The 13,339-nt window shown below is 50.9% G+C and overlaps 1 protein-coding gene across 3 annotated transcripts in view; it reads right to left on the bottom strand.

Moving 5' to 3' along the window:
• Positions 1-5,749, bottom strand: part of LRRC49 (leucine rich repeat containing 49) — a 230,880-nt gene extending 225,131 nt beyond the window's left edge. Inside the window, exon 1 of one of the 3 annotated variants that reach the window (XM_075345709.1) lies at positions 5,577-5,749. In XM_075345709.1, coding sequence (XP_075201824.1) covers positions 5,577-5,615 — 39 coding nt within the window. In that variant the 5' untranslated portion in view covers positions 5,616-5,749. Of the gene's footprint in view, positions 1-5,459; positions 5,508-5,576 lie in introns of those variants that run through there. The other 2 variants (XM_075345711.1, XM_075345710.1) reach the window with 2 other exon arrangements.
• Between the last annotated feature and the right edge of the window lie 7,590 nt (positions 5,750-13,339).

Raw genomic sequence — 13,339 nt, 5'->3', positions numbered from 1 at the left:
ACAAAGAAAAAGGGTGGGTCAGCTCCACACTGACGGCACCGCACACCGATGACACCGCAACTATCTTTTTCACTTACATGTATATACACAAACCTGTGAATGAGGCCTAATGGACAGGAAAAAACATTTATTTTTTTCACATGAGAAAATCATGACTAAAACTGAAGGTAAAATCAGACGCACTGACCGAACACTAATGAACCTTGGCCCGTATTTTTGTGTATGGGAAAAATCACTGACGTCAGAACCAGGCCAAAGAGTTACAAGAGATACCGGAAAATGGGGTTTCGGTGCTCCCTGGTAACATGCCTCATCTCCCATCACACATTTAGGATTTATATTATGGATATACAGAGGCATCTGTGACTATCTGACCACGGGCACTGATGGCAGAGGAGAAAAGGCTTCATGTGACCCAAGGAACAGTGTTCTGCCATTGCTGATACAGTCTGCACTGACGGCCATAGAGTACACAAGTGTTCTACCGCAACTGGAACGTATTACAGACTGCTGGATAAAACCCTCCATACAACGTGCTGTCACTGATAATGTTCTACTACCATGTATATACTATGCGATATAGCTATGCACCCCCACCCCCCCGCCATATAGCCATGCACCCCCCCGCCATATAGCCATGCACCCCCCCGCCATATAGCCATGCACCCCCCCCGCCATATAGCCATGCACCCCCCCCGCCATATAGCCATGCACCCCCCCGCCATATAGCCATGCACCCCCCCCGCCATATAGCCATGCACCCCCCCCGCCATATAGCCATGCACCCCCCGCCATAATGCAATGCACCCCCCCGCCATATAGCCATGCACCCCCCCGCCATATAGCCATGCACCCCCCGCCATATAGCCATGCACCCCCCCGCCATATAGCCATGCACCCCCCCGCCATATAGCCATGCACCCCCCCGCCATATAGTAATACATCCCCCCGCCATATAGCAATGCACCCTCTGCCATATAGCAATGCACCCCCCGCCATATAGTAATACATCCCCCGCCATATAGCAATGCACCCTCTGCCATATAGCAATGCACCCCCCGCCATATAGCAATGCACCCCCCGCCATATAGCAATGCACCCCCCACCATATAGCAATGCACCCCCCGCCATATAGTAATACACCCCCCCGCCATATAGCAATGCACCCCCCTGCCATATAGCAATGCACCCTCTGGTATATAGTAATACACCTCCCCACCATATATCAATGCACCCTCCGCCATATAGTAATGCACCCCCCCGCCATATAGTAATACACCCTCTGGTATATAGCAATGCACCCTCCGCCATATAGCAATGCACCCCCCGCCATATAGCAATGCACCCCCCGCCATATAGCAATGCACCCCCCGCCATATAGCAATGCACCCCCCGCCATATAGCAATGCACCCCCCGCCATATAGCAATACACCCCCCCGCCATATAGCAATACACCCCCCCGCCATATAGCAATACACCCCCCCGCCATATAGCAATACACCCCCCCGCCATATAGCAATACACCCCCCCGCCATATAGCAATACACCCCCCCGCCATATAGTAATACACCCCCCCGCCATATAGTAATACACCCCCCCGCCATATAGCAATACACCCCCCCGCCATATAGCAATACACCCCCCCGCCATATAGCAATACAACTCCCCACCATATAGCAATGCACCCTCTGCCATATAGCAATGCACCCCCCGCCATATAGCAATGCACCCCCCGCCATATAGTAATACATCCCCCCGCCATATAGCAATGCACCCTCTGCCATATAGCAATGCACCCCCCGCCATATAGCAATGCACCCCCCGCCATATAGCAATGCACCCCCCCCATATAGCAATGCACCCCCCGCCATATAGTAATACACCCCCCCGCCATATAGCAATACACCCCCCCGCCATATAGCAATACACCCCCCCGCCATATAGCAATGCACCCCCCCGCCATATAGCAATGCACCCCCCTGCCATATAGCAATGCACCCTCTGGTATATAGTAATACACCTCCCCACCATATATCAATGCACCCTCCGCCATATAGTAATGCACCCCCCCGCCATATAGTAATACACCCTCTGGTATATAGTAATACACCCCCCCACCATATAGCAATGCACCCCCCGCCATATAGCAATACACCCCCCCGCCATATAGCAATACACCCTCTGCCATATAGCAATACAACTCCCCACCATATAGCAATGCACCCTCTGCCATATAGCAATGCACCCCCCGCCATATAGCAATGCACCCCCCGCCATATAGTAATACATCCCCCCGCCATATAGCAATGCACCCTCTGCCATATAGCAATGCACCCCCCGCCATATAGCAATGCACCCCCCGCCATATAGCAATGCACCCCCCCCCATATAGCAATGCACCCCCCGCCATATAGTAATACACCCCCCCGCCATATAGCAATACACCCCCCCGCCATATAGCAATACACCCCCCCGCCATATAGCAATGCACCCCCCTGCCATATAGCAATGCACCCTCTGGTATATAGTAATACACCTCCCCACCATATATCAATGCACCCTCCGCCATATAGTAATGCACCCCCCCGCCATATAGTAATACACCCTCTGGTATATAGTAATACACCCCCCCACCATATAGCAATGCACCCCCCGCCATATAGCAATACACCCCCCCGCCATATAGCAATACACCCCCCCGCCATATAGTAATACACCCCCCCGCCATATAGTAATACACCCCCCCGCCATATGGCAATACACCCCCCCCCGCCATATAGCAATACACCCCCCCGCCATATAGCAATACAACTCCCCGCCATATAGCAATGCACCCCCCGCCATATAGCAATGCACCCCCCCGCCATATAGTAATACACCCCCCCGCCATATAGTAATACACCCCCCCGCCATATAGCAATACACCCCCCCACCATATAGCAATACACCCCCCCGCCATATAGCAATACAACTCCCCGCCATATAGCAATGCACCCTCTGCCATATAGCAATGCACCCTCTGCCATATAGCAATGCACCCCCCGCCATATAGCAATGCACCCCCCGCCATATAGCAATACACCCCCCGCCATATAGTAATACACCCCCCCCGCCATATAGCAATACACCCCCCCGCCATATAGCAATACACCCCCCCACCATATAGCAATACACCCCCCTGCCATATAGTAATACACCCCCCGCCATATAGCAATGCACCCTCTGCCATATAGCAATGCACCCCCCGCCATATAGCAATGCACCCCCCGCCATATAGCAATGCACCCCCCCCCATATAGCAATGCACCCCCCGCCATATAGTAATACACCCCCCCGCCATATAGCAATACACCCCCCCCGCCATATAGCAATACACCCCCCCGCCATATAGCAATGCACCCCCCTGCCATATAGCAATGCACCCTCTGGTATATAGTAATACACCTCCCCACCATATATCAATGCACCCTCCGCCATATAGTAATGCACCCCCCCGCCATATAGTAATACACCCTCTGGTATATAGTAATACACCCCCCCACCATATAGCAATGCACCCCCCGCCATATAGCAATACACCCCCCCGCCATATAGCAATACACCCCCCCGCCATATAGTAATACACCCCCCCGCCATATAGTAATACACCCCCCCGCCATATGGCAATACACCCCCCCCGCCATATAGCAATACACCCCCCCGCCATATAGCAATACAACTCCCCGCCATATAGCAATGCACCCCCCGCCATATAGCAATGCACCCCCCCGCCATATAGTAATACACCCCCCCGCCATATAGTAATACACCCCCCCGCCATATAGCAATACACCCCCCCACCATATAGCAATACACCCCCCCGCCATATAGCAATACAACTCCCCGCCATATAGCAATGCACCCTCTGCCATATAGCAATGCACCCTCTGCCATATAGCAATGCACCCCCCGCCATATAGCAATGCACCCCCCGCCATATAGCAATACACCCCCCGCCATATAGTAATACACCCCCCCCGCCATATAGCAATACACCCCCCCGCCATATAGCAATACACCCCCCCACCATATAGCAATACACCCCCCTGCCATATAGTAATACACCCCCCCGCCATATAGCAATACACCCCCCTGCCATATAGTAATACACCCCCCCGCCATATAGCAATGCACCCTCTGCCATATAGTAATGCACCCCCCCGCCATATAGTAATACACCCTTTGGTATATAGTAATACACCCCCCCACCATATAGCAATGCACCCTCCGCCATATAGCAATGCACCCCCCCGCCATATAGTAATACACTCTCTGGTATATAGTAATACACCCCCCCCACCATATAGCAATGCACCCTCCGCCATATAGCAATGCACCCCCCCGCCATATAGTAATACACCCTCTGGTATATAGTAATACACCCCCCCACCATATAGCAATGCACCCTCCGTCATATAGCAATGCACCCTCTGCCATATAGCAATGCACCCTCTGCCACATAGCAATGCACCCTCTGCCACATAGCAATGCACCCTCTGCCACATAGCAATGCACCCTCTGCCACATAGCAATGCACCCTCTGCCACATAGCAATGCACCCTCCGCCACATAGCAATGCACCCCCCCGCCACATAGCAATGCACCCTCCGCCATATAGCAATGCACCCTCCGCCATATAGCAATGCACCCTCCGCCATATAGCAATGCACCCTCCGCCATATAGCAATGCACCCTCCGCCATATAGCAATGCACCCTCTGGTATATAGTAATACTACACCTCCCACCATATAGCAATGCACCCTCCGCCATATAGCAATGCACCCTCCGCCATATAGCAATGCACCCTCCGCCATATAGCAATGCACCCTCCGCCATATAGCAATGCACCCTCCGCCATATAGCAATGCACCCTCCGCCATATAGCAATGCACCCTCCGCCATATAGCAATGCACCCTCCGCCATATAGCAATGCACCCTCCGCCATATAGCAATGCACCCTCCGCCATATAGCAATGCACCCTCCGCCATATAGCAATGCACCCTCCGCCATATAGCAATGCACCCTCCGCCATATAGCAATGCACCCCCCCACCATATAGCAATGCACCCTCCGCCATATAGCAATGCACCCTCCCGCCATATAGCAATGCACCCTCTGGTATATAGTAATACTACACCTCCCACCATATAGCAATGCACCCTCCGCCATATAGCAATGCACCCTCCGCCATATAGCAATGCACCCTCCGCCATATAGCAATGCACCCCCCCACCATATAGCAATGCACCCCCCCACCATATAGCAATGCACCCTCCGCCATATAGCAATGCACCCTCCGCCATATAGCAATGCACCCTCTGGTATATAGTAATACTACACCTCCCACCATATAGCAATGCACCCTCCGCCATATAGCAATGCACCCTCTGGTATATAGTAATACTACACCTCCCACCATATAGCAATGCACCCTCCGCCATATAGTAATACAGTCCCCGCCATATGCACAGCCCTCCCCCATAGATGCCAGCTGTGCCCACTGATGCACAGACAGACACAGGTCAGTACTCACATTGGGCACCAGCCGCCCTCGGTACTTGCTTGGCAGCATGCCTGTCACCCCCGGTAAAACATCTCCGGCACAGCAGGACTCCGGTTACATGAATCACGGACTGTGCCTCCGCTGACCCCTGGCACTGCTAAACCCCCTCACAAACAAAACGAAGATGGTCTCTCCCACATCTGCTATTTGTTACCATAGAAACCGCCGGCCCCCATTCTCTCCGCACACCGAAAGCCAATGAATCGGCCGCTTGCCGGTCTCCATGGTAACTATGTGTCACTACAAAGCGTTGTGCTGAGAGAGATGTGTGCGCATGCGCGTCAGTGTATCGTGCAGCGGAAGTGTGCGCAGCTGTAATGATATATGTGCGGCTGCTGAGGACACTGAACGGCAGTGCAGGCAGATCAGAGTGCTGAGCACGGACGCACTCACCTTCCCTGGCAGCATTCACCACACAGTGACATAGTACTGAGTACAGTAATGGCTACACGGCTCCCTGCAGCTGTACAGGCTGCAGGTCTGTTCACTTCCTGTGGAGTATCCGCACACACTGCCTATACTCCTATACAGCCTATACTCCTATACAGCCTATACTCCTATACAGCCTATACTCCTATACAGCCTATACTCCTATACAGCCTATACTCCTATACAGCCTATACTCCTATACAGCCTATACTCCTATACAGCCTATACTCCTATACAGCCTATACTCCCATACAGCCTATACTCCCATACAGCCTATACTCCCATACAGCCTATACTCCCATACAGCCTATACTCCCATACAGCCTATACTCCCATACAGCCTATACAGCCTATACAGCCTATACAGCCTATACAGCCTATACAGCCTATACAGCCTATACAGCCTATACAGCCTATACAGCCTATACTCCTATACAGCCTATACTCCTATACAGCCTATACTCCTATACAGCCTATACTCCCATACAGCCTATACTCCCATACAGCCTATACTCCCATACAGCCTATACTCCCATACAGCCTATACTCCCATACAGCCTATACTCCCATACAGCCTATACTCCCATACAGCCTATACAGCCTATACAGCCTATACAGCCTATACAGCCTATACAGCCTATACAGCCTATACAGCCTATACAGCCTATACAGCCTATACTCCTATACTCCTATACTCCTATACTCCTATACTCCTATACTCCTATACTCCTATACTCCTATACTCCTATACTCCTATACTCCTATACAGCCTATACTCCTATACAGCCTATACTCCTATACAGCCTATACTCCTATACAGCCTATACTCCTATACAGCCTATACTCCTATACAGCCTATACTCCTATACAGCCTATACTCCTATACAGCCTATACTCCTATACAGCCTATACTCCTATACAGCCTATACAGCCTATACAGCCTATACAGCCTATACAGCCTATACTCCTATACAGCCTATACAGCCTATACTCCTATACAGCCTATACTCCTATACAGCCTATACTCCTATACAGCCTATACTCCTATACAGCCTATACTCCTATACAGCCTATACTCCTATACAGCCTATACTCCTATACAGCCTATACTCCTATACAGCCTATACTCCTATACAGCCTATACTCCTATACAGCCTATACTCCTATACAGCCTATACTCCTATACAGCCTATACTCCTATACAGCCTATACTCCTATACAGCCTATACTCCTATACAGCCTATACTCCTATACAGCCTATACTCCTATACAGCCTATACTCCCTATACAGCCTATACTCCCTATACAGCCTATACAGCCTATACAGCCTATACAGCCTATACAGCCTATACAGCCTATACAGCCTATACAGCCTATACAGCCTATACAGCCTATACTCCTATACAGCCTATACTCCTATACAGCCTATACTCCTATACAGCCTATACTCCCTATACAGCCTATACAGCCTATACTCCCTATACAGCCTATACAGCCTATACAGCCTATACAGCCTATACAGCCTATACAGCCTATACAGCCTATACAGCCTATACAGCCTATACTCCTATACAGCCTATACTCCTATACAGCCTATACTCCTATACAGCCTATACTCCTATACAGCCTATACAGCCTATACTCCTATACAGCCTATACTCCTATACAGCCTATACTCCTATACAGCCTATACTCCTATACAGCCTATACTTCTATACAGCCTATACTCCTATACAGCCTATACTCCTATACAGCCTATACTCCTATACAGCCTATACTCCTATACAGCCTATACTCCTATACAGCCTATACTCCTATACAGCCTATACTCCTATACAGCCTATACTCCTATACAGCCTATACTCCTATACAGCCTATACTCCTATACAGCCTATACTCCTATACAGCCTATACTCCTATACAGCCTATACTCCTATACAGCCTATACTCCTATACAGCCTATACTCCTATACAGCCTATACTCCTATACAGCCTATACTCCTATACAGCCTATACTCCTATACAGCCTATACTCCTATACAGCCTATACTCCTATACAGCCTATACTCCTATACAGCCTATACTCCTATACAGCCTATACTCCTATACAGCCTATACTCCTATACAGCCTATACTCCTATACAGCCTATACTCCTATACAGCCTATACTCCTATACAGCCTATACTCCTATACAGCCTATACTCCTATACAGCCTATACTCCTATACAGCCTATACTCCTATACAGCCTATACTCCTATACAGCCTATACTCCTATACAGCCTATACTCCTATACAGCCTATACTCATATACAGCCTATACTCATATACAGCCTATACTCATATACAGCCTATACTCATATACAGCCTATACATATACAGCCTATACATATATGTAACGCCCTGGAAACCAGGTAGAGGTACACATAGGCCCCCGCATAACACCCATCCCACAAAGTGTTAAATCAGCCGACCTGAAACCCTAGTCACCCCCCTCAAGGTAGGACAGGCACAACAGTGGTTGGGACCAGGCGGTAAGGGAACGCCCACCTAGGGGTCTGGAGAACTCGGGGCGGGAAAAATGACTCGCCCACCCCAGGGCTATGGGACACCCGGTGCCGGGCCGGACTAGTCCGGTGGTAGTCAGTGGTGGCTGGGCCCGGCTCCGTGGCCCTGGTGGGTGTCAGTAGAATATGTGGCTGATGACTTTAAGTTTGTGTTCGTTACGCCACCTGTGGTATGCGGCTCTTAAGCCGCCGCTGCTGTGTAAGGCCTCCGGGGTGATGAAGTGGCAGCAATGGTGGTACTGCTCCCCACAGGTGGAGCGGTGCCCCGGGACACAGTTGGTGCTTGTGGAAGTCTATGGTGTTGTGTGACTAGCACGGTGCAGGGCCGACAAGCAATGAAAGAAACAGGCACAAACAGTAGTCTCTTTACCTTCTCCTCTTTTACTCGGCAGAAGTTTAGTCCAGGGAGACCGTCACAGATGGTAAAGATGATCCGGCCGGCCTGGAAGTGCCTGGGGTGATCTTTGGCCAGTTGAGTATGAGGCCTACTCCTTAATCTTTCTTTGCTGTTTAGGACACTGCACTTTGGGTTAGCAATTGCCCTCTTGCTGCTGGGACCGGTGGTTCGCCCCTTTTTCTGTGGGGTAGACTGCGCAGGCCCTCTCTGGGGCTTCTCTGCTGGAGTCCACACCGGGCCCTTGGATTGCAGCTGTTCCTTCAGGTTGCTTCTGGGCCAGCGGCTTGCAGCTCTCCTGCCCTCCGGATTCGGCTACCAGGGACGGATTTTATACCCTGGCAACCACAGACTCCGATGTCCGAGTCTCTCCGCTGCCTCTCAGCTACTCCTGCTTCACTGGGCCAAGCTACTCTAGCTCCAGGCCCCAGTTCTACAGGACAGCTCACTCTGCGTCTGCTTCCTTCCACTTCTCCCTACAGACTAACCACTACTTCCTCCCTTCAGCCAGACTTAAGGAATGCTCCCTGAAGTTCCAGGTTCAGAGCTCCCTCTGCTGGCCGGAGGGAGAACTGTGTTGGGTGTTAACTTACTGGCCAATAGATCTCCCAATTACCTCCAGGCTCAGCATTAACCCTTTGGGAGGGCAATGCTGTTGTGGCGACCAGGTCCTGGGGCGCCACACTCCCCCTTAGTTAAATTCAGTACTCCCGGACTGTAGAAACAAACATGACATGTTAGAACATTTCATCCCATTATGGGAGGCGCAAATACTTTAACGTTACAAACTTAAACATTACTATAAGAGTCCAGTGTGGCTCCCTGCTGGGTGTCCATTACACTGCTCCATGGGGGACCCGCCGCGATCAAACCCCCAACGTAGGCTCTGGGCGTGCGTCAGAGCATTGATGACCCCACTCTATGCACGCCGGACAGGTTTTTCTTCAGGGGTGTTGAGCACACTGGTGCTAACTATGAACAATTTAGGTGTTGGCCACCCATAGTCCAGTGGCCCAATTGTCCATTTTCGCAATCAAAGAAAAAGAAAAAAACATTTTGTACACAACCTTACAGACATTTTGCATAACTATGTACATTCTAATAAATACTCCTTCTTTTTCCCTTATACAGTTGACTCTCTATACCTTGGAGGGGGTTGTCCCCGAGTGCTGCGTTGGGACCTGCGTAGCTCTGGTGTTTGCCCCTGACTACGTGGTGCGTCTTCTACCTCAGCACTACAGGTGGGCCTAACCCCGATAGGTAAGCGTGATGGTTGCCTATGTGGTCTAAGAGTCGCCAAGGGTATGACAGGTTCACCACTGACAGGGGGTTGATCCTCCTGTTCCACTGCTGGCGTGTCATCTCGTGTTGGAGCGGACGGTTCTTTAGGTGGATCCGGAACCTTTTCTGTTTCTGGCTCGACCAACTGCGGAAACGTCAAAACTGGTACCACTATGGCATTGTTTATTCGGGTCCAAGTTTTGGGGAATTTTCCAAGGATGGTTTGAATCATCTCCCCTTCTTTCTCTTGACTTTGGGGACTTCCTTGTACTTCTTCCATTTCTCTTTGGATTCTGCACCGTTCAGGGCACGCTTTCAGGCGGTCTCGAGAAATTGCTTGATAGGTCTTGCCTTCATCCTTGCTTATGAGGCATACCTTACTATTGTCAAAGTTGGAGGGGATAATGGTGTAGGGCTCGTTTTCCCACTGATCATCCAATTTATGCGTCCTCCGCTTCTTCTTGAGGACTTGTTCTCCAGGTGCTAAGGGAGTTGCTGGGGCTGTTTGATTGTAATGCTGCTCTTGTCTCGTTCTTGCTTGAGACAGGCTCCTCTCTACGCACTCCTGGACCTTACGGTACCGCTGCTGCCGTTCTGTATCCCAATCCTCTATTTCTTGAACCGCCTCAGGCGACACAGTCCCCATCTCAAAGTCTACAGGTAACTTGCCAGGTCTGGCTCGCATCAGGTAAGCAGGGCTGCAGTTGGTCGAATTTACTGGGATATGGTTGTACAGGTCTACCAGATCTGGCAACTTCTCTGGCCATTGGTTCCTTTCTTCCAGCGGTAGGGTCTTCAGCATATCAATAACCACATGGTTCATTTTTTCGCACAGTCCATTGGTTTGGGGGTGGTACGGTGTGGTTCGGATTTTCTTACAGCCGTACATGTTACAGAACTCTTGGAACACTTCGGCCTCGAATGCAGGACCTTGATCAGTCAGTACCCTTTCCGGATAACCGTGAGGTCGACAAAAGGATGCCTGGAACGCTCTAGCTGCTGTTCTGGCTGTCTGGTCCTTCACAGGCACTACTACCAGGAAACGAGAGTAATGGTCCACAATGGTGAGGGCGTACACATAGCCTGACCGGCTTGGTGTTAACTTCACGTGGTCCAGGGCCACCAACTCCAGGGGCTGCTTCGTGACAATTGGCTGTAGGGGAGACCTTTGGCTGGCATCATCCTTCCGCCTCAGGTTACACGGGCCACAGTCTCGGCACCACTTCTCGATCATCTTTCTCATGTGCACCCAATAGAACCGATCACGGAGTAGGGCCTCCAACTTCTTCCACCCGAAGTGTCCTGCGTTATCATGATACGCTGCTAGGACCATTGGAGCATCCCTCTGCGGAACCACTATCTGCCAGACAAGTTCATTTGTTCGCCAGTTGACATATCTCTTGCAGAGCTTGCCTTGGTAGGTGAACAGTCGTCCCCTCTCCTTCCACAGCTGCTGGGCTTCCTCTGGAGCGTCTGGGCCAAGATGGGTCTCAGCTTGCGCTAGCTTCTCTTTGACCAATCGCACGGCCGGGTCACCGTTCTGTGTCTCTTCCCAATTATGGTGGAGTAATGGGTTGACCGAGACCTCGTGCTGGCTTGAGCGCTTCACTCCCACAGCATGCTCACACTGGGAAACACCTGGGTGATGGAAAGCCGGTAACTCTATCTCTTCGAGTTCATCCAGGTCTTCTCCAGACTCGGGTAAGTGAGGCATTCTGGACAGCGCATCAGCATTGTTATTCTTCTTGCCAGCCCGATACTTGATGGTAAAGTCAAAGTTAGACAGCCGGGCCATCCATCGCTGTTCCATCGCACCTAACTTGGCTGTTGCCAGGTGTGTCAATGGATTGTTGTCCGTGAAGATGGTGAACTTGGCCGATGCCAGATAGTGCTTGAAGCGTTCAGTCACTGCCCAAACAATAGCAAGGAACTCCAGCTTGAAGGAACTGTAGTTTTCTGGATTCCTTTCTGTGGGCCGAAGCTTCCTACTGGCGTACGCTATCACCCTCTCTCTGCCTCCCTGCACCTGGGACAGAACTGCTCCCAGTCCCACATTGCTGGCGTCTGTATACAGTACAAACGGCTGGCTGTAGTCAGGGTAGGCCAGAATTTCTTCTCCCGTGAGAGCCCCTTTCAGCCGGACAAAGGATGTTTCTAGTTGGCTGCTCCATTCAAATGGAGGGCTCTGCTTCTTAGCCTGCTTTGGCTGGCCCACCAGGAGATCTTGAAGGGGCGCTGCTATCTTGGTGAAACCATCAATGAACCTTCGGTAGTAGCCCACCAGTCCAAGGAACTGCCGCACCTCCTTCACTGTGGTGGGTCTTGGCCAGTCCTTGATTACAGTGACTTTCTCCGGATCAGGTGCCACACCTTCTGCGCTGACCACATGACCCAGGTACTGTACCTTTGGCTTCAAGAGGTGACATTTGGACGGCTTGATCTTCAGGCCATATTTCGACAAGGACTCAAACACTTCTGCTAAATGCTTCAGGTGGTCCTCATAAGTCTTGGAGTAGACTATGACGTCATCCAGGTACAACAGCACGGTTTCAAAGTTGTGGTGGCCCAAGCAGCACTCCATCAACCTTTGGAATGTCCCTGGGGCGTTGCAGAGCCCGAATGGCATACAATTGAACTCACAGAGGCCCATTGGTGTCGTGAATGCAGTCTTCTCCTTGTCCGCCTCTGCCACGGGAACCTGCCAATACCCACTGGTGAGATCCAAGGTGGAGAAATAGTTAGCTGACTTTAAGGCTGTTAGTGACTCCTCTATTCTGGGCAGTGGATAAGCATCTTTATGTGTAATGCGGTTAATTTGCCTGTAATCTACACACATTCTCATTGTACCATCTTTTTTCTTTACGAGCACTAGTGGAGCTGCCCAGGGGCTACAACTATCTCTGATAACCCCAGCCTCCTTCATTTCTCGTAACATTTCCTTGGCACACTGATACCGTGCGGGGGGTACAGGGCGGTATCTCTCTTTAATGGGATGATGATCACCCGTGGGGATTTGATGTTTAACCCCTTTCACCTGCCCAAAATCTAGGGGGTGTTTGCTGA

The sequence above is a fragment of the Anomaloglossus baeobatrachus genome, chromosome 4 (assembly GCF_048569485.1).
Source record: "Anomaloglossus baeobatrachus isolate aAnoBae1 chromosome 4, aAnoBae1.hap1, whole genome shotgun sequence".
Taxonomy (NCBI): domain Eukaryota; kingdom Metazoa; phylum Chordata; class Amphibia; order Anura; family Aromobatidae; genus Anomaloglossus; species Anomaloglossus baeobatrachus.
This window is presented reverse-complemented; position numbering and strand designations above follow the sequence as displayed.